Source organism: Oncorhynchus kisutch, linkage group LG4 (genome assembly GCF_002021735.2).
Source record: "Oncorhynchus kisutch isolate 150728-3 linkage group LG4, Okis_V2, whole genome shotgun sequence".
Lineage (NCBI taxonomy): Eukaryota > Metazoa > Chordata > Actinopteri > Salmoniformes > Salmonidae > Oncorhynchus > Oncorhynchus kisutch.
Window position 1 is genome coordinate 56,647,563 of NC_034177.2, and position 27,480 is coordinate 56,675,042.

Here is a 27,480-nt window from a genome sequence, read left to right on the forward strand (position 1 = left end):
ACGAGTGAGCATCGAAAACCATTAGGCTAATGGTTTAGACACTGATATGATGCCAATGTAAATTGCATATTGCAATGTATATTGAATCCAGGCCCAGTCACCCCCAGGCTCTCCCACACATTCTGACATAACACCTACACACAAGTGTTTCCCTTAGGAAAAAGTTAGCTGGGGGGAGTGGGTAAATGCAGGGTCTTCCTGCGGGTGGCAGAAGATGGGGTCTTTCTGGGGCATACATCTTTCCAACCCCCCCCCACACACACAGACAAAAAGCTGTTTTGTTTGCAGTGGCAGCCACGATTTAGCACCGGCGTGACCCCACACACACAGAAAGAGCGAGAGAGAGAGGATTCTCTGGATCAACTCAGTCTACAGATCTCAACACTCAGTAAAACCCTTTTATTATAAAAAATGAAGAAAAAAAAATTGGCAGAGGTGCAAGATTTTTGGATGTTTAATGATGAGCAAAACACTGTTTGTGTGCGTGCATGTCTGTGCATGTGTTTTCTTTCTCAGGAAAGGGGCTGAGCTGGGAAAGATAAAAAGGATTTAAGGGGAAAATAAACTCCCAACAACAAGAAAAACATTTATTAAAATCTCCAGTTCTGTGTGTGTCTAAAGTGTATTTTGGCTGACTGTCTACATTTGGCTAATTGTACACTAATATTTACAGGCATAGTTGATGAAGATGACTTTATTGGTCAGTCGCATACAAACTGACATTTTTGTTCCCACGTTTAAACCCAACCCCTCCGCAAGACACACATACATACAGTATACAGCTTTTTGGAGATGTACAGGGGCTGACACACTGAGCGCCCGAGGAGCTGTTGTTGTGGGAGGTTAAGGCCTTGCTCAAGGGCACAATGGCAGGCAATGGCATATAGGACTTGATACCCTTCGGTTGCCAGCTAATTTCCCACCAGATTTTTCCAGACGGACCCAGGATTCAATGCAGAAACCCTCCGGTTGCTGTCTTTCCTCTCTAACCGCTAGGCTACCTGCAACCCCAGGTATAGAAGCATTCCCAACCATTCCTGTGCCTCAGCACAACTTTTTCTCTTTCCTTTACTCCTGAAATAATGAACCTTTCCCTCTCTACCCAACACCACCACCCAGTGTGTTTGGTCTGGAGACGAGTGTGTGTTGTTTGATGGGGGCTATATTCAGCACCTTTGTTTTCCCTAGTAGCGGGGGCCACTCTGTAATTTAATTTAATAGTTATTGAATTTGCGTTTCCCTCCATTGTGTAATCAAAGACTTTGGAAAGAGCTGTTGTGTTAGCCTGTTGCCTGATTCAGGCCTTGGCCTCAGTTAGGGAGCTAGGCCTCTCTCTCTGTCTGTTAACACAGAAGAGAGAAGAGAGAGAACGGGTGTACAGAAAGCCGATATGCACAGAACTGAGAGGGGATGGTCATATACTATGACAGGGACCATGCATTGCACATACCCAGAATGGGGGGGTGGGGCAAGTCATGGTAAAAAAAGACAAGTTGGGAAAATGAAAGCAGAGATGGAGGGTAACTAAGAAGAAGAACTGGGAGGGGCTCCCTCATGGTGGCACTTTGAAAGATATGCTTAAGTGTTACTTTTAGGTGTTCTATATCAATTCAATTTCAATTTAAGGGCTTTAGTGGCATGGGAAACATATGCTAACATTGCCAAAGCAAGTGAAGTTGATAATAAACAAAAGTGAAATAACCAATTCAAATTAACAGTAAACTTTACACTCACAGAAGTTCCAAAAAGAATAAAGACATTTCAAATGTCATATTATGTCTATATACAGTGTTGTAACAATGTGCAAATAGTTAATGTACAAAACCACTTTGTGTGCATTTGTCCCTCTCCATGAAGGCCTCTCCTCCCTCATTCCGCTCTTTCACGTCCTCTTCCCCTCCTCCTGTCCTTTTCCTCCCCCCATGACACTGTTGACCTGACCCTGATCCCATCGCTAAACCTGTTGACACCTTCAGGATTACCAACTATTCATGTGAACCATGGGGACCACCACAAATCACACCTTGAAACACACACACACCCACCAGGGTTTCTGCCAGGAAAATTTGGCGCCGTCCAAATGACTGGTAAGATTTTCATTTATCGGACATTTGAGAAATGTACCGTACGTCCATATGCATTGGGTGCGTAACCCAAGCAGCCAGCGCCATCAATAACCAAGGGATATTTGCTAGATGAGCCACATTTACAGTATGTGTCCTTAAAAACAGCCTATAACTTAATAACAAAAACACTATTCCTTGTGTTTCAATGTCTAGCAAATGCAAAACTTTAAAGCCAATTGTTTTATTGGTTTTTACTTACCTAAAACAATAATTGTCCACCTCATGGTTCAGCTGTCGGAGATTTGAGCCCTAAATGCATCAGGGTATTGCATGCATAGGCCTATGGGCGTAGGCATCCACTGTATGATTTTAATATTGAAAAATATGTTTAAAGGAAAAGAAGCCTAGGTCTAGCCCCAGAGAGAGAGAGAGAGAGATGCTGGCTGCATGCTATGACACCGACATGCATTTCTTTATCCTTGTCAGATACAGTGATTCTTCCTTTAAAACTTACGAGCTTATGTCACGACCATTAGTGGTAGATGGTGGCATTCTGTAATTTACCACACTATCACAAGGGGCAGTTAGAGCGCTGATCTATCGATAGTCTAAACTGTGGCAATTAATGGAGGCGTTTTTTGTCTAAAATTCTCTCGTCTGGCACTAGAGTCCTGCATCAGGCAACAACAAACTGTTGGTGGTCCTGGAGTTAAAAGAGAACTTGGGTATATACAATGGGGGATTTTCACTTGACATGTGGAATGAGGAATTTCGAAAAATACGCACAGTGGGCTTTTGGTTTCTCTCCCTCTAAAAACAGAAACAAATAATTCTAAATAACAAACTGGCTTTATTTACATATAAGTAAGAAAATCTCACCCCATTTTCAAGAATGGCCGTTTCCCTATTATTTAGATTACAATCGCTCACTTTTGGTTATTTGAAACAAAATAATTGTTATTTTTTTTATAACAAGCCATAGAAAGTTGGTTGCAATTTCAGTTTAAAAAAAAACATTAAAAGTAAGGAACTTGTCTGTTGGCCCTGTATTAAAGACCATAATTGTGATAAACAAAAATATGTACCAGTTTTTTTAAGGACCACGGGTAACAAGTCGAATAAAGAAGTTTTGAGGTATTGCTCACCTGAGGGAGAGTACCTTACGATAAGCTGTAGACCACTCTATCTACCAAGAGACTTCTTATCTATTTACCACCACAGACCGATGCTGGCACTAAGACAGCACTCAGCGAGCTGTATAAGGCCATAAGCAAACAAGAAAATGCTCATCCAGAAGCGGCGCTCCTAGTGAACTTTAATGCAGGCAAACTTAAATCAGTTTTACCACATTTTTACCAGCATGTCACATGTACAACCAGAGGGAAAGCAAACTCTAGACCACCTTTACTCTACACAGATGCATACAAAGCTCCTCCCCACCCTCCATTTGGCAAATCTGACCATAATTATATCCCCCTTATTCCTGCTTACAAGCTAAAACTAAAGCAGGAAGTACCAGTGACTCGCTCAATACGGAAGTGGTCAAATGATGTGGATGCTACGCTACAGGACTGTTTTGTAGGTACAGACTGGAATATGTTCCAGGATTCATCCAATGACATTGAGGTGTATACCACCTCAGTCATCGGCTTCATCAATAAGTGCATCGAAGACGTCCCCCCCACAGTGAGAGTACGTACATACCCCAACCAGAAGCCATGGATTACAGGCCACATCCGCATCGAGCTAAAGGCTAGAGCTGCCACTTTCAAGGAGCGGGACACTAATCCGGACGCCTATAAGAAATCCCGCTATGCCCTCAGATGAACCATCAAACAAGCAAAGCGTTAATTCAGGATTAAGATTGAATGCTACTACACCGGCTCTGACGCTCATCGAATGTGGCAGAGCTTGAAAACTATTACGGACTACAAAGGGAAACCCAGACACAAGCTGCCCAGTGACGCAAGCCTACCAGACGAGCTAAATGCCTTTTATGCTTGCTTCGAGGCAAGCAACACTGAAGCATGCACGAGAGCACCAGCTGTTCTGGATGACTGTGTGATAATTATCTTCGTAGCCGATGTGAGCAAGACCTTTTAACAGGTCAACATTCACAAAGCTGCGGGGCCAGACGGATTACCAGGATGTGTACTCAAAGCATCTAGGGACCAACTGGGAAGTGTCTTCACTGACATTTTCAACCTCTCCCTGACCGTGCCTGTAATACCGACATGTTTCAAGCAGACCATCATAGTCCCTGTGCTCAAGGAAGTGAAGGTAACCTGCCGAAATGATTACTCCCGTAGCACTCACGTCGGTAGCCATGAAGTGCTTTGAAAGGCTGGTCATGGCTCACATCAACAGCATCCTCCCGGATACCCTAGATCCAATTCGCATATCGCCGCAACAGATCCACAGACTACGTAATCGCACTCCACACTGCCCTTTCCCACCTGGACAAAAGGAACACTTATGTGAGAATGCTGTTCACTGACTACAGAGCAGCGTTCAAGACCATAGTGCCTACGAAGCTCATCACTAAGCTAAGGAACCCTGGGACTAAACACCTCCCTCTGCAACTGGTTCCTGGACTTCCTGACGGGCGGCCCCCAGTTGGTAAGGGTAGGCAACAACACGTCTGCCACGCTGATCCTCAACACTGGGGCCCCTCAGGGGTGTGTACTTAGTCCCTTCCTGTACTCCCTGCTCACCCACGACTGCGTGGCCAAACACGACTCCATTACCATCATTAAGTTTGCTGACACAACAGTGGTAGGGCCGATCACCAACAATAATGAGAGAGGTCAGAGAACTGGCAGTGTGGTGCCAGGACAACAACCACTCCCTCAATGTGAGTAAGACAAAGTAGATGATGGACTACTGGAAAAGGCGGGCCTAACAGGCCCCCATTAACTTCGATGGGGATGTAGTGGCGCGGGATGAGAGTTTCAAGTTCCTTGGTGTCCATATCATGGTCCAAACACACTAAGATGGTCGTGAAGGAGGCACAACAAAACCTTTTCCCCCCCCTGGAGACTGAAAAGATTTTGCATGGGTCCCCAGGTCCTCAAACAGTTCTACAGCTGCACCATCGAGAGCATCCTGACCGGTTGCATCACCGCCTGCTATGGCTACTGCTCTGCATCTGACAGTAAGGCGCTACAGAGGGTAGTGCGTACGGCCCAGTACATCACTGGGGCCAAGCTTCCTGCCATCCAGGACATATAATAGGCGGTGTCAGAGGTAAATCCATAAAATTGTCAGAGACTCCAGTCATCGAAGTCATAGACTGTTCTCTCTGCTATCGCATGGCAAACGGTAATGGAGCACCAAGTCTCAGACCAAAAGGCTCCTTGACAGCTTCTACTCCCAACCCATAAGACTGCTGAACAATTAATCAACTGGCCACCGGACTATTTACATTGACCCCCCCCCCCCACCCCCCTGCTGCTACTTGCTGTTTATTATCTATGCATAGTCACTTCACCCCTACCATGTACAAATGACCTCAACTAACCTGTACCCCTGCACACTGACTCGGTACCAGCACTCCCTGTATATAGCCTCATTATTGTTATTTTATTGTGTTACTTTTTATTATTTTTTACTTTAGTTTATTTGGTAAATATTTTCTTAACTCTTCTTGAACTGCACTGTTGGTTAAGGGCTTGTAAAGTAAGCATTTCACAGTAAGGTCTACACTTGTTGTATTCGGCGCATGTGACAGTCTAATTTGATTTGATTTACAATGGTGTTTGTGTTCCATTTGTTGCCGTTCTCTTGGGGCAACAGGTCACAATTCTTGTTGCTGTAGTAGCACACTGTTATTTCACCTGATATGGGAGTTTATCAATATTGGATTTGTTTTCAAATTCTTTGTGGGTCTGTGTAATCTGAGGGAAATATGTGTCTCTAATATGGTCCTAAATTTGCCAGGAGTTTAGGAAGTGCATCCCAGTTTCCACCTCATTTTGTGGGCAGTGGGCACATAGCCTGTCTTCTCTTTCTCTCTCTCGCTCCCCCCCCCCCCCCCCTTGGTGACAGTTATTATTAGCATGTCTATCAAGTGTGACAGACTGGCGCTGTCGCACTCCTCTCCTCTCTTCATTCACACCATCCTGACAAGAAGTAATCATGCTCCCTGAGAGACTACGGCAAAAGTGCTGCAACCAATTCGCACACCAGAATACACTCTATCTGTCTTTCTCACTCCATCTGTCCAACTCTCTGTCATATCTGTGAGCAGACTAAGCACCAACAGTACAATTATCAAAGGAGCATGAGATACATACATAGAGAGCAGTTTGATTTTCTAAAAGGTGTGTGATCATAAAACAAGACACTGCTGTAAACCAGCTAGCTCTTCCCGCCCATCTCTCTCGCCTTTAGTTTAGTGGATAATGGGATGGTAGGACTGAAAGTCATTACAAAGGGTACACACACACACATGCATAAGCATGCACACGTGTAACAGTTGTTAAAGTATTTTGTGAATTTCACCAGGTTGATATATTAATCGCATGTTGACTTGTTATTATGCATTCCTGCATCCTGGGAATAGGGGATTGTGTACTTACGTTTTGCCCTGCGTGCTTGTGCTCAAATAATTTTGATGCACTATGAGAGGGAGGCAAGCTTTTTCTGTCGTCAGAAAAGTTAGATTATTTTAAGCACAAAGCAAAAACACAGTGTTTTGTTCATAAATAATGTTGTATATTTAGAGGTTCCTCATAAGTGGTTGATATTGTTAACTTCTTGGATATAGGGGGCGCTCTTTTAATTTATGGATAAAAAAACGTGCCCGTTTTAAGTGCAATATTTTGTCACGAAAAGATGCTCGACTATGCATATAATTGGCAGCTTTGGAAAGAAAACACTAAGGTTTCCAAAACTGCAAAGATATTATATGTGAATGCCACAGAACTCATGCTACAGGCAAAAACAAGATGAAACTTCAACCAGGAAATGGGTAGAATTTTTGAAGCTCTGTTTTCCATTGTCTCCTTATATGGCTGTGAATGTGCCGGGAATGAGCCTGCCCTTCCTATCGTTTCTCCAAGGTGTTTGCAGCATTGTGACGTATTTGTAGGCATATCATTGGAAGATTGGCCATAAGAGACTACATTTACCAGGGGTCCGCCCGGTGTCCTTTGTCTAAATTGGTGCGTAATCTACAAGCTGCACGCAGTCATCCAGTGATTGAGAGGAGAGAGGAGGCTTTCAACGAACAATATATCATGAAGAGATATGTGAAAAACACCTTGAGGATTGTTTCTAAACAACGTTTACCATGTTTCAGTCGATATTATGGAGTTAATTTGGAAAAAAGTTTTTTTGGTAGCCAAACGTGACGCACCAAACGGAGCAATTTCTCCTAAACAAATAATCTTTCAGGAAAAACTGAGCATTTGCTATCTAACTGAGAGTCTCCTCATTGAAAACATTGAAGTTCTTCAAAGGTAATGATTTTATTTGAATGATTTTCAGTTTTTTGTGAAAATGTTGCCTGCTAATGCTAACGCTAAATGCTACGCTAGGTGCGCTAGCTGTTACATAAATGCTTGTTTTGCTATGGTTGAAGCATATTTTGAAAATCTAAGATGACAGTGTTGTTAACAAAAGGCTAAGCTTGAGAGCTAGCATATTAATTTCATTTCATTTGCGATTTTCATGAATAGTTAACGTTGCATTATGGTAATGAGCTAGAGGCTGTATTCACGATCCGGGATGGCTCGACGCAAGAAGTTAAGATGCACTTGTGATTGTACTTTTTAGGATTACATTCTGATTTCAACATGTGGTTAATAGCTAGCTAAGGTATTAGCAGGCTATTGTATGTGTGAACGATGGATAGCTCATCGAATGATCACAGTCCCTTGTATTGTGCATCTGTTGTAGAAAGAGACGACGATTCACAGAACATATGTGGCTCTACAAATGTTTTATTTTTGGGGGGATGCAGGTATGTGGTTTTATCTATGTAAAATATATGTTATGTGTTGATGCATAATAAGAAGAGGCCGTACTCATTTTGATGCACTATGACTTTGATTTGATTTGAGAGAAAGGGGCGACGATTCATAGAACATATGTGCTCTACAAATGTTTTCTTTTCTTTTGGATGCAGGATGCAGAGAGTGAATTCTGATTAATTAAAACAACCTGATCTCCAGTCGACGTCTATAGTCTCAATCAACCACACACACAATGCAGAATTACAGCGGTGCAGCACAGCACCGGTTACACATGCACACACTGACACACACACCTCAAACTATGCTATAGGCTGCCTATCTCCCCTTTTTCAGTGTTCTCTCTCTGTCCTTTGACTTAAATCTCAGGACTATTCTTTTTTCATTCTCTTCACTCTATTTAGGGGCTGTCAATGGGTATATAAAAGTAATACCTCTCAGATTGCAGTTCCTAGGGCTTCCACTAGATGTCAAAAGTCTTTAGAAAGAGTTTAAGCTAGAATTTGTAGTTTTTGTAAGTGGCTCCCATTTTGGCTGTAGTGTTTGTAGCGCATTCCGGTGAGGGCGCGCACTTCGTTATTTATCTCCGGTAATGACAATACTATAGTCCATCTTAAATTGTATCGTTTATTTACATATTAGGGTACCTGAGGATTGATTATAAACGTTGTTTGACTTGTTTGGAAGAAGTTTATCTCTCTGAGGCGGAGATCTTTGTGGGCTATACTCAGTCTTGTCTCAGGATGGTAAGTTGGTGGTTGAAGATATCCCTCTAGTGGTGTGTGTGGGGGCTGTGCTTTGGCAAAGTGGGTGGGGTTATATCCTTCCTGTTTGGCCCTGTCCGGGGGTGTCCTCGGATGGGGCCACAGTGTCTCCTGACCCCTCCTGTCTCAGCCTCCAGTATTTATGCTGCAGTAGTTTATGTGTCGGGGGGCTAGGGTCAGTTTGTTATATCTGGAGTACTTCTCCTGTCCTATTCGGTGTCCTGTGTGAATTTAAGTGTGCTCTCTCTAATTCTCTCTTTCTTTCTTTCTTTCTCTCTCTCGGAGGACCTGAGCCCTAGGATCATGCCTCAGGACTACCTGACATGATGACTCCTTGCTGTCCCCAGTCCATCTGGCCGTGCTGCTGCTCCAGTTTCAACTATTCTGCCTTATTATTATTGGACCATGCTGGTCATTTATGAACATTTGAACATCTTGGCCATGTTCTGTTATAATCTCCACCCGGCACAGCCAGAAAAGGACTGGCCACCCCACATAGCCTGGTTCCTCTCTAGGTTTCTTCCTAGGTTTTGGCCTTTCTAGGGAGTTTTTCCTAGCCACCATGCTTCTACACCTGCATTGCTTGCTGTTTGGGGTTTTAGGCTGGGTTTCTGTACAGCACTTTGAGATATCAGCTGATGTACGAAGGGCTATATAAATACATTTGATTTGATTTATTGGTAACTTACGGGATTCATTTCTATGCATTTTGAACGAAGGAAACCGGTTAACCGCTCCAACTAAACTGACTTTTTTTGGGATATAAAGGAGGACTTTATCGAACAGCAGGCCCATTTGTTATGTAGTTGGGACCCTTGTGATTGCAACCAGATGAAGATCTTCAAAGGTAGGTGATTTATTTTATTGCTATTTCTGACTTTCGTGACGCCTCTGCTTTGTTGGAAATGTATGTAATGCCTTTAATATGAGGTAAAAACTAAGAGTAGGCAACCCTGTGCTTGCAAGACTGGCCCGAAGACATCGGTGCCATGAATAGGCTAGGATATTCTGCACGCAACAGACCGAAGACTGAACACACACTTGCATCATTAGCAAAGAGACAGAGCAGGCAAGCGTGCTCATATGTTTTGGTAATCTGTATCTCAGGTCTTGTCTTGCATGCCTTGCAAATTCACCAAGTAGCCTAAAGTTTGCTTCTTCCTCTCTGGTGTTATTTTAATTACACAACTTCCCCAGGCCTTCATAGCCTATCGGCTATAACACGGAAAATAATATATATGTTTTGTGATAACTTTATAAAGTCGGGGGAAAAATTAAATAAAAAATGTTTAACATTAAGGATCACAACATTTTAACGTTTAACTGTTCACACCCCTTGTATGTACTATGCAGGCACCGGAGCTGAGCCATAAGGGAGACTAGCCATCTACCACCCCACTACCACTATCAGATTAGCCTATGTTTTTTGTCCCCCCACACTTTGGTTTTGACATCACCATCACCCACTAATTAACCTGCCATTTTTCCTGACTAAGTGTGTGAGCTAGTAATGTATCAATATTTATAATTTATATATTAGCTATGAAATAGCCAATGAATATATTCTCCTCCCTCTCCTCTCAAAAGTGATTGCTGTCCTTGTTATACAGGGCAAAGTTGATCATTTCATATAAAAAAATGACTCTGCTTGTTTTAAAGAAAAACTACCAAAACTATTCCTGATGGAGAACCTGAAAAATCGAAATAATATATTGTGTAAGCCCATTCAGCAGGTATAACCAGATGAGAATTGTGCCTCCAGCAGCTTATTTGTATTCCGGTAAAACACCATTTTCAACCAAGCAGATAACAATAATCTAGCAAATTATATACATTTGAAGTTGTAAGTTTACATACACTTAGGTTGGAGTCATTAAAACTAGTTTTTCAACCACTCCACAAATTTCTTGTTAAAAAAACTATAGTTTTGGAAAGTCATTTAGGACATCTACTTTGCGCATGTCACAAATAATTTTTCTAACAATTGTTTACAGACAGATTATTTCACTTATAATTCACTGTATCACAATTCCAGTGGGTCAGAAGTTCAGATACACTAAATTGACTGTGCCTTTTAAACAGCTTGTAAAATTCCAGAAAAAGATGTCATGGCTTTAGAAGCTTTTGATAGGCTTATTGACATAATTTGAGTCAATTGGAGGTGTACCTGTGGATGTATTTCAAGGTCTACCTTCAAACGCAGTGCCTCTTTGCTTGACATCATGGGAACATCATGGGAACATCCCATGATGCTTGACATCATGGGAAAATGAAAAGAAATTATCCCAAAAAATGGTAGATCTCCACAAGTCTGGTTCATCCCTGGGAGCAATTATCAAAGGTACCACGTCCATCTGTACAAACAATAGTACGCAAGTATAAACAACATGGGACCACACAGCCGTCATACCGATCAGGAAGGAGACGTGTTCTGTCAACTAGAGACGAACGTACTTTGGTGCGAAAAGTGCAAATCAATCTCAGAACAACAGCAAAGGACCTTATGAAGAAGCTGGAGGAAACGGGTACAAAAGTATCTATACCCACAGTAAAACGAGTCCTATATCGACATAACCTGAAAGGTCGCTCAGCAAGGAAGAAGCCACTGCTCCAAAACCACCATAAAAAAGCCAGACTACGGTTTGCAACTGCACATGAGGACAAAGATCATACTTTTTGGAGAGATTCCCTCTGGTCTGATGAAACAAAAATAGAACTGTTTGGCAATAATGACCATCGTCATGTTTGGAGGAAAAAGGAGGATGCTTGCAAGCCGAAGAACACCATCTCAACCGTGAAGCACGGGGTGGCATCATCGTGTTGTGGGGGTGCTTTGCTGCAGGAGGGACTGATGCACTTCACAAAATAGATGGCATCATGAGGCAGGAAAATTAGGTGGATATATTGAAGCAACATCTCAAGACATCAGTCAGGAAGTTAAAGCTTGGATGCAAATTAACTTCCAAATGGATAATGACCCCAGGTATACTTCCAAAGTTGTGGCAAAATGGCTTAAGGACAACGAAGTTACGATATTGGAGGCCATCACAAAGCCCTGACCTCAATCCCATAGAAAATGTGTGGGCAGAACTGAAAAAGCATGTGCGAGCAAGGAGGCCTACAAACCTGACTCAGTTACACCAAGCTCTGTCAGGAGGAATGGGCCAAAATTCATTCAACTTATTGTGGGAAGCTTGTGGAAGGCTACCCAAAACATTTGACCCAAGTTAAACAATTTAAAGGCAATGCTACCAAATACTAATTGAGTGTATGTAAACTTCTGACCCACTGGGAATGTGATGAAAGAAATGAAAGCTGAAATAAATCATTCTCTCTACTATTATTCTGACATTTCACATTTTTTAAATAAAGTGGTGATCCTAACTGACCTAAGACAGGAAATTTTAACTAGGATTAAATGTCAGGAATTCTGAAAAACTGAGTTTAAATTTATTTGACTAAGGTGTTTGTTAACTTCTGACTTCAACTGTAGGTTGTCACTCAACTATTAAAGCCTAATATCAGGCATGCCATTTTAGCATTTGAATGCTGAAGATTCCTTGCAGATGAGCAAGAACAGGGACAGGTCGCCTACCTCCCGTTGGTCAGCATGGTACTTTCGGAAGGTAAACGCAAAAAAACATTTAACCGGTGATTCATAACATTTGAATACATTTTCTGACGAATGCGTGAATGCACTTGTATCTTAAACATTTGAATCAGAGACTGATGTGTATCGGTGAATCGTTACAGCCCTACAATAGTCCCTAAAGAGTTTGAGAAAATAATATTGATGCACTCGAACATTGCCACACTATACCAGTAAATGCATATTAGCACATGCTAATATGCTAAAATATGATAAAACCATTTCTCATGAACCATAGAACCAAATGACACCAAATGTTAAATGTAGGCCTATGGTACATGTCTTAACTAACTTTGGGAATAGGTAAATGTAGGGCTGCACGATTTGGGAAAAACATTTACAAAAGATTGTGATTGCAATTTCAATGAACCACCAGGTACAACCCCAACTGTAAACACGGAAACCCTCATAGATATCATCCTAACCAACCTGCCCTCCAAATACACCTCTGCTGTCTTCAACCAGGATCTCAGGTTCTAATCGACCTGGCCCGGGTATCCTGGAAGGATATTAACCTCATTCCATCAGTAGAGGATGCCTGGTTATACTTTAAAACTGCTTACCTCACCATCTTAACCTTTTTGGGATAGGGGGCAGCATTTTCACTTTTGGATGAATAGCGTGCCCAGAGTGAACTGCCTTCTACTCTGTCCCAGATGCTAATATATGCATATTATTATTAGTATTGGATAGAAAACACTCTGACATTTCTAAAACTCATATAGCAGTTGAAAACCTGAGAAAAATCCAACCAGAAAGTGGGACATCTAAGGTTTGTAGTTTTCAAAGCTTGGCCTACCGAATACACATTGAGATATGGATAAAGTGGCACTTCCTACGGCTTCCACTAGATGTCAACCATCTTTAAAAACGAATGAGGATTCTACTATAAAGGAGGGGCTCATGAGACTTCTTTGAGTCAGTGCTCTGGCAGAGAGCCTTGGTCTCATGACGCGCGCTCCAGACAGAGTTACCTCTCGTTCCAGTGCTTTTCTGAAGACAAAGAAATTCTCCGGTTGGAACATTATTGATGTGTTATGTTAAAAACATCCTAAGGATTGATTCCATACATCGTTTCACCTTTTTCTAAAGGACCGTAACCAAACTTTGAGTTTTTGTCTGGATGAATCGCCTGCGCCTCATGAAGATGGATTACTGGGCTGAACAAGCTAACAACAAGTGGCTATTTGGACATAAATGATGGAACTTTATGGAACAAATCAGTCATTTATTGTCGAACTGGGATTCCTGTGAGGGCCTTCTGATGAAGATCATCAAAGGTAAGTGAATATTTATGGTGTTGTTTCTAATTTTGTTGATTCCAAAATGGCAGATATTCCTCTGGCTGTTTTGGGTTCTGAGCTCCGTTCTCAGATTATGCTTTTCCCGTATAGTTTTTTTGAAATCTGACACAGATTTAAATTCTGTGAATAACATTTGCATCTTTTAACAATGTTTATTATGAGTATTTCTGCAGAATCACCGGATGTTTTGGAATCAAAACATTACTGCACGTAAGGCACCAATATAAACTGAGATTTTTGGATATAAATATGCACATTATCGAACAAAACATACATGTATTGTGTAACATGATGTCCTATGAGTGTCATCTGATGAAGATCATCAAAGGTTAGTGATTTAATTGTATCTATATTTCTGCTTTTTGTGACTCCTATCTATCTGGAAAAATGGCTGTGTGTTTTTTCGACTTGGCTATGACCTAACATAATCATATGTTGTGTAAAGCCTTTTTGAAATCGGACACGATGGGTAGATCAATAAGATGTTTATCTTTCATTTGCTGGATTGGACTCAAAAAATATTTCGCGTGCTGCCTTTTCAGAGGAATGTTGTCGAGGGGTTCCGCTAGAAAGGTGAAATAATCATGCCCCATTCAAAAAATTTAGAACCAGGAACAGATATAATCCTTGGGTCACTCCAGACCTGACTGCCCTTGACCAACACAAAAACATCCTGTGGCGTACTGCATTAGCATCGAATAGCGCGATATGCAACTTTTCAGGGAAGTTAGGAAGCAATATACACAGGGAGTTAGGAAAACAAAGGCTAGTCACAGAAATTTGCATCCTGTAGCACAAACTCCATAAAGTTCTGGGACACTGTAAAGTCCATGGAAAATAAGAGCACCTCCTCCCAGCTGCCCACTGCACTGAGGCTAGGAAACACTGTCACCACCGATAAATCCACGATAATTGAGAATTTCAATAAGCATTTTTCTACAGATGGTCATGCTTTCCACCTGGCTACCCCTACCCCAGTCAACAGCCAAGCACCCCCCACAGCAACTTGCCCAAGACTCTCAATTTCTCCATCACCCAAATCCAGCTATCCAGCTAAATCCAGCTCTCTTTCGTATCGTCTGAGATCCCCAAAGATTGGAACTCTGCCGCGGTCACCCCCCTCTTCAAAGGGGGAGACACTCTAGACCCAAACTGGTACAGACCTATATTTTTCCACCCTTCGAAAGTCAAGTTAACAAACAGATCACCGACCATTTCGAATCCCACCGTACCTTCTCGCAAGGCAATCTAAGCAATCTGAGTTTCCGAGCTGGTCATGGGTGCACCTAAGCCACACTCCTAAACGATATCATAACTGCCATCAATAAGAGACAATACTGTGCAGCAGTATTCAACGACCTGGCCAAGGCTTTCGACTATGTCAATCACCACATTCTTATCGGCAGACTCAACAGCCTTGGTTTCTCAAATGACTGGCTTGCCTGGTTCACCAACTACTTCTGAAACAGAGTTCAGTGTGTCAAATCGAATGTCCTGTTGCCCGGACCGCTGGCAGTCTCTATGGGGGTGCCACAGGGTTCAATTCTCTGGCCGACTCTTTTCTCTGTATACATCAATGATGTCGCTCTTGCTGCTGGTGATTCTCTGATCCACATCTACGCAGATGACACCATTCTGTATACTTCCGGCCCATCTTTGGACACTGTGTTAATTACCCTCCAGACGAGCTTCAATGCCATACAACTCTCCTTCCGTGGCCTCCAACTGCTCTTAAATGCAAGTAAAACTAAATGCATGCTCTTCAACCGATCGCTGCCCGCACCTGCCCGCCCATCCAGCATCACTACTCTGGACGGTTCTGACTTAGAATATGTGGACAACTAAAAATATCTAGGTGTCTGGTTAGACTGTATAATCTCCTTCCAGACTCACATTAAGCATCTCTAATACCAAATTAAATCTAGAATTGGCTTCCTATTTGCAACAAAGCATCCTTCACTCATGCTGCCTAACATACCCTCGTAGAACTGACTATCCAAACGAGCCTTGAGACTTCGGCGGGCATTTACAAAATAGCCTCCAACACTCTACTCAGCAAATTGGATGTAGTCTGTCACAGTGCCATCCGTTTTGTCACCACAGCCCCATATACTACCCACCACTGCGATCTCGTTGGCTGGCCCTTGCTTCATATTCGTCGCCATACCCACTGGCTCCAGGTCATCTACAAATCTTTTCTAGGTAAAGCCCCGCATTATCTCAGCTCACTGGTCACCATAGCAGCACCCACCCGTAGCACACAGTCCAGCAGGTATATTTCACTGGTCACCCCCAAAGCCAATTCCTCCTTTCGGCTGCCTTTCCTTCCAGTTCTCTGCTGCCAATGACTGGAACGAACTGCAAAAATCACTGAAGCTGGAGACTCATATCTCCCTCACTAACTGTAAGCACCATCTGTCAGAGCAGCTCACAGATCACTGCACATAGCCCATCTGTAAATAGCCCATCCAACTACCTCATCCCCATACTGTAATTTATTTATTTTGCACCACAGTATCTCTACTTGCACATTCATCTTCTGAACATCTATCACTCCAGTGTTTAATTGCTAAATTGTAATTATTTTGCCACTATGGCCTATTTATTGCCTTACCTCCTTTATCTTACCTCATTTGCACACACTGTATATAGACTTTTTCTATTGTGTTATTGACTCTATATTTGTTTATTCCATGTGTAACTCTGTTGTTTATGTCGCACTGCTTTGCTTTATCTTGGCCAGGTCGCAGTTGTAAATGAAAACTTGTTCTCAACTAGCCTACCTGGTTAAATAAAGGTGAAATAAATAAAAACATTATATATATATAATTAGCATCACTAACGGCTACACAAAGTGTATACATATAGGCCCTATAGAACCGCACACAGCAGGTCACGACATTCAGGTAAATTTGCCAGGAAAGCGAATTATGTATAATTTCAATAGCAGGATCCATAGAGACATTGGCAAGTCAAATGCAAGGACTTTCAATTATTTTTCAAGGATTAAATTGCAATTTTCAAGGACCTACATTTTATATTTAATTGTTGTAATAGCCAATAGAAAAATAAACTCCCAAAATGTATGCCAAAAAAGTATGCATTACCACACATTACCATAATGTATTTTTCAATAGGCCTACCCAATGGAATTATACATTTACATTCTAAAATATGTCCGAATAATGTGAGTATTTCCTGACTAAATAGACAGCATGCTCCCAACACAAACACATTAATGAAGTCTGTCCATGTGGTAGCTAGTCATTCTCGCCATTTGAGATGTTGAAGAGTTATTGAGGGGTTACTGTATCTTGTTTTACAACGAGAAAGTGACAAGTTGAATAATAATATTGGAGCAAATCAATTCAAAGTTTATTGGTTGCGTACACAGATTTGCAGATATTATCGTAGGTGCAGCGAAATGCTTGCAGAACTTCTAAATCGGCTACCATAACTTCAATTACTTTTCAAGGACCAAAGAGCCTCGAGGAAATTATTTTCAAGGTAGGCTATTCCATGATGACGGAGTTGTGCATCGCAAATATTCAACCAAGACTTTGAACTTTTTAAATACCTGGTTTGCGTACCCATTCTTTCCTTAGCATTTACAGGTAGAATTCATAACTTGGAACTGCTACCGCTGTCGGTCATCAGTGCAAGCAAAAACTAGCTGTTTGAAAGCTGTGTGCTCTCTCTGCCCAACAGATTATCTATAGGCTATATGTGTGTAGCGAGCAGGTGATAAATAATCGAAACAGCAAACGACCAGCTTCAGGAATCCATCTGTTTTTTTAAATAAATGACATAGCCTAGATAAAAAATTGCATTATTGAAATATTCACTACAGACGGGGATGAACGACTGGCCCGGGGGTTTCCCAAAACCCCCCCTCTAAGTTGAGCCCTGACACACAGACGGGCATTCCCGCGCCGTTGTTGCCTGTTCAGGAAGTTGGTTTATTTTTGGTAATTTGCACAGTACTGATGAATAAATCATAATGAAAACATGTTAACAAATTGCAAAGCAAAAACTAACGTGACCAGGTAAAACAAATGCTGGTACCCACCCTTGCGACCAATTCAAAATGTGTGTTGCACTGCCAAGTCAAACCCTCGCAAATGCGACTGTTTTGGTCACCCCGCTCTTTCATGGGGGCTCAGGATGCAATTTCCAGTCACTATCAACCCACCCTGCTCTGGAGTTCATTCCTACCCCAGTCATGCCTAGACTGGGCCCAGATATGTTTTGAGCTGATCATTGCCCATGGCAAACACACAAGGAAGGCAGACTGTGTTGTGGTCAACTTGTAGCATCCCTTGGTCACAGCCTGGAAAAGGCACTCTCAGTTCTACCACCCTCTTATCAGACAGGTGTGAGGTAGTGGTGGAGTGACAACAAGGCGTTTTCTGCTGCATCGGCCAAGGCAAACAACAGTCCATATAACACCGATACACCACCACACTAACTAGGCCTAACGGCAGGCAAGTAGGGGCCTATAAAAGTCCATTGTATAGAAGAGGCTATCTGGGTAACTGCCTGGACACATTGACAGCAGGACTCAGGATAGTTTGTTTAGTTAGAGAGTTCAGCTCCACTGCCACTGGGGCATACACACACACAATAAGCACTCTCACCCACACAAGTACACGCACACCAAACACACACACAGTAAGCATGCTCACGCACACACACATCATTAACAGGCCAGGTGCAGGCAGACAGGCTGACACTTTTACAATTTTACAACCTGGATCCTACTGTTGTTTAGATATCACTGTGTTTGAGGTAAGTCATATGGCCACAATCTTTTCTCCACCACCCACTTTTATGAAAATGAACATGCAATTAAATTGGGTTCTTCTTATTAAAATTGAACTGGCTATAACTATGCATGTATCATGTTATGAAAACCTGAACAGAGATTTTAAAGTAACATAATTAAAGACAATAAATATAATTACTAGATTGTAGGGCTGAGACGAACAATACCAGCATCGCAATATGTTTCCCATGGCAAAAATGAAAACACGAAGCAGACCAAACTCTTTGGTCCTTTAAAAACCTGCTGTATATAAAATAGTGTGTGCTATAACTTGGAAAATAAATAGATGTGATTCTGGATGACAACATAATGTTTGTTTCTAACATTAGGAAGCTAAATCTGCTTCGTGTTTTGTTTTTTGGCCATGATACTAACGAGTACCGCGATACTGGTATCGTCCCAGCCCTACTAAATTGTGTTTTAATGTCAGTAGCAGCCTCTTCCTGCTCCACACAAGATGAGGGACAGAAGTGTAGCACAGTACGTTTCAGCATGTTCCTCCCAGCTATACTAGCCTTGCAGGTAGGAGTCCTACAGTATATCACTAGCTGACAAGTTGTTTTGCTCACATAATGAGTAGCAATCAATCAAAACTAAACACAATTTACGTGTTTTCCATGACAATGGGTTGTCACGCCCATGCATATTTACATTGATTTAGCCTGACTATCATTCAGTCCACTTAACTACTACCACAAGTATAGTAAGAGTGAGGACCATAGAAATTGAATGAATAGATTGTATTTTTATGGTGAAGATAGCTAGGTTTACCTTCTAGAACACCTGTACTTTGTCAGTTCCATCGGCACGCAAGTTTCAACGTACAGACTACACACACACAGTGCCACATTCATTCAACACAAGTATCTAAACAGGCCCCGGAGCCAAGCAGGATAAATGCCATTGTAAAGGGACACATACCAGTGTTTGTAACTCGTTTCCATATCATTGTTACTCCGCTCCACTTTCCCAGTTCATTTCACGGTGCAAATCCAGCCTAGCTTCTGGACAAGGCAAACAGTTCCATAAATACAGAACGTTCGGGGTGACTGACGACAACCACAATACCAGTACTGTATAGCCTTTTCACAACCATGCTCGCTCTACTTCTTCAGTTTATGGGTCTGCACACAAAAAGATATAAAGAGTGAGATTGAGAAAATGCATCAACAGCCCATGCTTAAGTGAAACTAAGTCAAGGGATGGCGTGCACATACATTTCAGTTTAACAACCTTCTTCAGTGGGTAGGAAAAAGACTAGCAACAGAGCTATCATGGGTTCCTTCCTTGTTCAAAGCAAGCAGTAACACTGATATGCACTCTATGACAATATCCCTCCCTTTCCAGAGAGGTATATAGAGACAGTGGTGCATGCACTTGTGGCACTTGTGGCCCCGGGCGCTCTAGTGTTCAGAGGGGGTGGGGCCAAAGGCCATTACTGTCAAGACAACCTCTGGGGGGTAATTAAGAGAGGGACAGACAGTCTAGTCTGTCTCTTTTCACGTTCCTCTGTTTCTGTCAGTACAGATGGGACACCACAACCACAACCAATCAGAGTGAGAGAGATGAAAGATTCATTCTCATATGAGCCAAATGGAAATAAATTGTAAAACTGTTTGGTGCATCTTTGGTGGTTTAAAATGCAGTGTATCCACTTGTGTGTGGCTGGTATGGATTGTGTTTTTAAATAACCAAATAAATCCAATGAAAACGCTGGTTCACACACAAAACACACACAAACTTCACTGCCGTGGAATACTACCCCTATGTGCTTGACCAGGGTCAGCTAACAAAAACTGATCTGAAATCAGATAACGGGGCTTTCTAAATAAGCCTGAGAAACCTGCCCTGTTGATCAGTCATCATGGGAGCCCCAGGTTCAGCCCACTTAATCCCCGTCACATGACTTCCCAACTTTTCCTCCTTCTCCGTAATCTCCCCTATTTGAAGGAAAAGTCAGGAAAAGTCAACTATGCACAAATCCTCTTAAAACATTTTGCTATTTGCAAATATTGGATTACAAGGGGAAAATTCCAGGCTCTTACAACAAAGGCATGTCCAATAAATCTGTTTTTCAAATGGAGCTGATTGGAGCTAAGAGGACTCTCTTTCTGTAAACAACAAAAACAAGAGTGAAAACCTGAGGTAGTGAGGTAACCCTTGTCTGGGCAAGGGTAGCCTAGTGGTTAGAGCGTTGGACTAGTAACCGGAAGGTTGTGAGTTCAAACCCCCGAGCTGACAAGGTCGTTCTGCCCCTGAACAGGCAGTTAACCCACTGTTCCCAGGCCGTCATTGAAAATAAGAATGTGTTCTTAACTGACTTGCCTGGTTAAATAAAGGTAAAATAAATAAATAAATAAAAGTGTGGGCAACTCCCGACCCCTAGGCCAAAGGGCAAGAGAGCAGGGGCTGAGTGTGTGTGTAAACTGTGAAGGGGGATTAAAAAGTCATGCCGTGTTGGCCCAACTTATCAAAACTTACTGCCTGACTAGCCAACCCAACAGCTCTAATTAGGGTATGCCTACTTCTCTGAATCTCCAGGCTCCTTGGAGGCTAGCGACAAAATACATAATACTCACAAACACTGCCTGTATTACAAACCATCTTTCAAAATGTATTTCAAGAAGTGACCGTTCAGCAGCCCAAAAAGATGTTTAAAAAAATGGCCATGGAAGGTCATTTAGCTGGAGACAAGCTGGAGCTTGTCTCCACAACAAACTACAAACTACATACCCTGGTCTAAGGAACCAAAAAAACTGTGTAAAATTAAGGAAAGTATATCATTTCGCATTCACACTGTTAACCAAAAACAAACAAAAGGCTGCTTGGTGGAAAATAGGCTACATATAGACTAACAGGCTAAAGTGTGTGGTCCTCACTCCTCCCCTCAGAAGAAGCAGAGAGAGAGACTGACAGAAGAAAAAAATTGCAAAAAACACAGTAGAAAAGGAGCAAAAAACATTTGATTCACTCAGCAACACCTTGAAAAGTATTGTGTATGGTGGGAATCAGCCTACTGCCGTGCGAGTAGAGGATGAAGAGAGCTCTCTCTTTCCTTCTCTCTCTGGGGCAGCGGGGCACCCGAGAGGTGAAAGTGAAAACACTGTCCCACTCACCTTCCCACTCATCCTATCATTCCAGGTCCCGGACCAGTATTTCACACATGCTAGGCTTTGTCCATGGCAATTTAAAGCACCACCGCCTGATAAGCTTTTCTTGACAGTTTTTAACTTTAGATGACACAAATAGTGTCCTGAGACTGAAAATTCACAACAACAGGCAAAGAAAAAGTGACTATGGGAAAGAAGTAAGAACCAAAGCTATGTGCCATGGTAGTAAGTATCTCATGGTGTGGCAAACATCACACATGCCAAGGTTAGTTAGTTTCCACATTTTATAGTTTTCCTTTTTATGTGCCCCAATTTCTCAATTCCACATGTTTTATTTCTAATGAATCAATAATGCTGTGGAGATTTGTTAATGTGAGGGTGAGGGCATATTTTAGGGAAAAGAAATAGGAGTACAACTCAAAAGTGCCAGCTCTCTTCCTCCCCAACTCAAACCACAATAACCACCCTTACAGTGTACAATGAGGGGTGTAAGACAATAACTAAGGAGTTGAGTCTTACAACAACATTACCTCCTTCTCTCTATCCCACCATTGCCCTTAGGCACAGGTGCCTATTGCCCTTAGGCACAGACCTAGGATCAGCTTATCTTTCCCAAATCCTAACCTTAACCACTGAAGGGGGAAACATTTAAACTGACCTTAGATAAGTATCTAGGGGCAACAATGTATATAATACCGTCAATGAGGAGCCAGTATCTTACCTTCAGGTTCTAGCGTAGCCTCCTCTTCCTCTGCGGCAGTGTACGGCGGCCTTGCCAAAGTAGCCGTTGCTAGGGACAGCAGGATGGTGGCGAGCAGCCAGGCCCACAAGGCCATCCCGTTAGTGGAGGGTGAGTCCGTCCCCCATCCTCCCCTCCTCAGGCTCTGCCTCCCCCTGGACACTGATCCCATCTGAGGGGCTCCACCCAACCATCAACTGCAGGCTGCCCGGCCTGTCACTCACTGTGAATTCCCCCAATCACCTGGGCTGAGGAAAGGCTGTTGGGAGGAGCAATAAAGTTGGAAAAATTGAGGTAAATAGGTGAAGATGGAGAGAAAAAGGTAGGTAGGGATGAACATTTTAAATAATGTGGGGAGAAAGGATGAGAGAGGGAGAAATAGGGAGAAAACCAAAAGAGAAAAATACTATAGTTATATTCTCACCTATTCTAATTTGTTTTCTGACTTTTTACATTTATTTCAGTTACAATAAACACCAATAGAAAGAGTAGAGAGAGTAAGAGCGAGAGAGTGTCACAAAATGCTGTCAAACAAGCCTTGCCACAGACATACCGAAACTCTGATGCACCTCAGCTCAGCACACAACCACACTACAGCTACCTTTACACCAGACCCATTGTCACAAATCCTCATGTTCCCTATTACAATACTACCGTCTGAGCACGTAGCATTTCATTTAAGTGGACTTGACGCTTGCATTTCTAGGCTAAAATAACCTTTATAAATAAAAGACGTACATTTATAAAAAATAAATATTGAAACTGCGTAGAATAGGCATTGTTATTTGTGAAAAACATAACTTTATTACAAGGCTATCTATACCTATGTATTGTATTATACCGTTTCACTAATGAAATTATTAGCCTATTGTTATTATTACTGAAATTGTGGAATATCAAATTCCATCAAACATCACCCTCTTCTGATCAGAGAGTAGGTTACAATTAATATGTAAATCATCCAATACTGAATAGCCTATTTGAGTTTTATCCTAGATGCTCCAAACCTGTTGATTTCCATTTGAGGTTAGTATTAGTGAATATGCATACTTTTCTGTTGCAAAATAAATTCACTTAATTCATTGTAGCCCTAGGATTATGCGACTTGAAATTTAAATGAATACACTAGGACACATCAATCTATATGGCCATTGCCAAACATCTGCGGTGCAATCCGTTTCAGAAATCTATGGGGGTTTGGAGCGACTGCAAAGAGCCCATAGTCACGCTTCCTCAAGCGCCTTCTGCTCCAGCTGCGATGTATTGATTGGTTTACCCAGGAAGATGCATGTCATTTGACATGTAGGCGTAAACAGCAACTTTGACATGTGTTGAGAGATTCTGGTTCATATATATTGACTGGAGAGGGGAGAGCACGCGCGGATTGCAAGCAAACGTTTATGTCCACCGCGCGCACTACATCATGGGATGCTACCTGGATGCATCCCGCACGTACAACGTAACTAGAGTGGGCAGACTACATTGGTTTAGGACTATGGTTTATTTAAAAAAACTAAATTCGTCTATCAATGTGACGTAGAAAATTAAACAACGTAATAAATAACCAGAACAGTGTTGTTAATGAACATGCATGGGTGCTGCATCCACTGCTTAGATATGTTTTCCTAATTGAGGGGAAAACATAGAAATAGGCTGTTGTTGTTTAATGAAAAACAGTATTTCCCCCAAATAAGAAAACAAGAGCTCTTGCTTCGTAGTATAAAAGGGGTAGGCTACATTATATGGCAATTTATTATAATTTGACTGTCAGATCAACGTAGCATTTTAATTAGCCTATGGACAAGATGAGTCCTTTCAAAACTCCTTAGAATAACAAATATGGCTAAAACAACAGGTGTTACCAGCATTAAAAATGAGCTATTCTATTTCAGATGCGTAAAGCCCACGAATAGATTATATTCAATTATATTATCGTAAGCAAAATGGACACTTCAGACCGGCACTGCAAGGTAACCGACAATCCATGGACAAGTCTAGCCATCTTTTGGGGATTTTGCTGTGGTAAATCTAACTACCACATGTATAGCCTACAGCTTTGAAAACCCATTTATGAGTTGCTGCTGTCAACAACATGACATCCAATAAGTTCAGACACCAGGGCTTTTCCGCACATGCATGTCCACAGGTTTCCCTGGCCCCCATTTAAACCAAATCTTCCGAATGAAATTTCTTAGCGCTGATTTTAATCCTATTGATATTCAAATCAGTTGGCTTTTGGACTCAGTGCTCAGTGAGTCCATGCAGTAAAAACACAAAGTGCGGTCACGGGGTAGTTGGCACCATTAATGCGATGTAGAAAATTAAGCAAAGTAATAAATAACCAGAACAGTGTTGTTAATGAACATGCATGGGTGCTGCATCCACTGCTTAGATATGTTTTCCTAATTGAAGGGAAAACATTGTAAACATCGCCTTATAGGCTGTTGTTGTTGAATGAAAAACAGTATTTCCCCCCAAATAAGAAAACAAGAGCTCTTGCTTCGTAGTATAAAAGGGGTAGGCTACATTATATGGCATTTTATTATAATTTGACTATCAGATCAACGTAGTATTTTAATTAGCCTATGGATAAGATTAGTCCTTTCAAAAACTGCTTAGAATAACAAATATGGCTAAAACAACAGGTCTTACAAACTTCACTGCCGTGGAATACTACCCCTATGTGCTTGACCAGGCTATTCTATTTCAGATGCGTAAAGCCCACATCAGGAATTGATTCTATTCAATTATATTCTCGTTGGTCCGAGGACGAATAGAACAATAACCATTTGAGATCTATGCCCACAATTTGCCAAAATACGGCCAAAATACTTACAACGAATAACTACCTCAAGTCTGGAAGAACTCCGATTCGCATGCATGGACAAGGCAGGAGGCGAGTGCCTGTGCCGAATCGAGAGGAATGTGTAGCCTAGTCCCGATGGAGCAAATTCACCCCACTGCACCAAAAATGCCAAGCAGCGATTTTTTTTTACTTTCCCCAAATTGGACGAGCAACAAAAGAAAATCACTGAAATGTATTATTAAATCATGAAGTCATTGTTGTTCCATGGCACTTTAAAAAAATCCGAATTTAAATCCATATCCTTGAAAAATAACTAGAAAAACATAGCTACGTCCCTGAAACTTCTTCACCAAGTTGCTAGTCAACTCAAATGTCAGTGTACCAGAGCGAGCACACTCTTCATCCAAACGAAAGGTCGGCAATTTATGATGAACTAATGGGTAAAAAAAGAACATAAACTCTCCAAAAACATAGAATCCATCAATATATGATCCCTCGCGGCAGAGCGTCTTCTTCCCAGACAATCCTAGTACTGTTCTCAGACGCTTTGTCAGGTTTACTAGATTTTTTCTCCTCCTTACGTCCCCAGAAATTCGAGCCGTTTCCTGGCCAGAGTGTTTTTGGCTCTGCCTTCCTCAGCCAATCAAATCTCAGTGGCCCCCTCTCTTTCTATGCTTTTGCCTCGAAAGAAACGACGAGCCTTTCTTGCTCCGTGCGCCCGAGGAGAGAGTGCTCAATTTACGGAGCTCACTACAAACTTGGTCGTTGGCTAGGCTCAACTCGCAATAACCACGCCCCCGTGCGGACAAAACACCCGATGCGCACGAATCATATACATTGCATTTGGAATGTATTCAGACCCGTTGACTTTTTCCACATTATGTTATAGCCTTATTATAAAATTGATTAAATACAAATATTTCCTCACTCAGGGCTCCCGAGTGGGGCAGCGGTCTAAGGCACTGCATCTCAGTACAAGAGGCGCCGCTACAGTCCCTGGTTCAAACCCAGGCTGTATCACATCTGGCCTTGATTGGGAGTCCCATAGGGCGTGCACAATTGGCCCAGCGTTGTCCAGGGTAGGCTGTCATTGTAAATAAGAATTTGTTCTTAACTGACTTGCCTAGTTAAATAATGATATACATTTTTAAATCAATCTACACATAGTACCCCATCATGACAAAGCAAAAACACCTTATTTACATAAGTATTCAGACCCATTGCTTTGAGACTTAAAATTTAGCTCAGTTGCATCCTGTTTCCATTGATCATCCTTGATGTTTCTACAACTTGATTGGAGTCCACCTGTGGTAAATTCAATTTATTGGACATGATTTGGAAAGGCACACACCTGTCTATATAAGGTCTCACAGTTGACAGTGCATGCTAGAGCAAAAACCAAGCCATGAGGTAGAAGGATGTGTCCGGAGAGCTCAGAAACAGGATTGTGTCGAGACAAAGAGTCTGAATACTTATGTAAATGTAAGATTTCAGTAGATTTCTTTTAATGGATTTGTATATATTTCTAAAGAGCTGTTTTTGATTTGTCATTATGGGGTGTTGTGTGTAGATTGATGAGGAAAAAATACAATTGAATCCATTTTAGAATAAGACTAATGTAACAAAATGTGGAAAAAGTCAAGTGGTCTGAATACTTTCCGAATGCACAGTACACAATAGCAATAGGGCATTTACATTGAAAAGTCCCATGAGCACCAACATATAAAGTTCATAGGAGTATGTCAAATTGAGTGTCAAATGAGAGCTAAGAGTCTATATTTTTGGGAAATTAAGGCATAGATAAATGTTTAAACCATTTTCCATTTAAGACATTTGGCATAAGTAAAGGATTTGATTTCTGTATAAACAAATGGAAAAGGCATCTTCGAAAACATCTACCAGAAAAAGTTGTATAAGGTATAAAAAATACATCAAAACACAATAATGTTGATAAAAAGACCCCTGCCAACTAATATCCACACTGATATTTAGTTTTGGAGAAATTATTTACCTTCTGTAAATTGAAGAACTATTGCCTTCTTCCTTGTAATTCCGTTTCCAAAAACCCACGTCTTTTCTAATGTCTCTCCCTGATGAGGAGGAAGGATAATAAAAGTTCACAGAAGTAACAAGTAATGGTAGACATACCAATTAGTTATATAAATTGTTTATGAATTATTAAGTGATTAAAACTCGTAATCAAAAAAAAAATCTAACAGATTTACTGCAATTAAATTTGCTA

The 27,480-nt window shown here is 41.6% G+C and overlaps 1 protein-coding gene across 7 annotated transcripts in view; it reads right to left on the reverse strand.

Moving 5' to 3' along the window:
- Positions 1 to 25,924, reverse strand: part of LOC109889708 (fibroblast growth factor receptor 2) — a 104,742-nt gene extending 78,818 nt beyond the window's left edge. The window contains exons 1-2 of one of the 7 annotated variants that reach the window (XM_020481338.2): positions 25,269 to 25,924; positions 22,415 to 22,691 (exon numbers count right to left, since the gene is read on the reverse strand). In XM_020481338.2, the coding sequence (XP_020336927.1) occupies positions 22,415 to 22,604 (190 nt within the window). In that variant the 5' untranslated portion in view covers positions 22,605 to 22,691; positions 25,269 to 25,924. The remainder of the gene's footprint in view (positions 1 to 22,414; positions 22,692 to 25,268) is intronic. The other 6 variants (XM_020481335.2, XM_020481334.2, XM_020481333.2 and 3 more) reach the window with 6 other exon arrangements.
- Between the last annotated feature and the right edge of the window lie 1,556 nt (positions 25,925 to 27,480).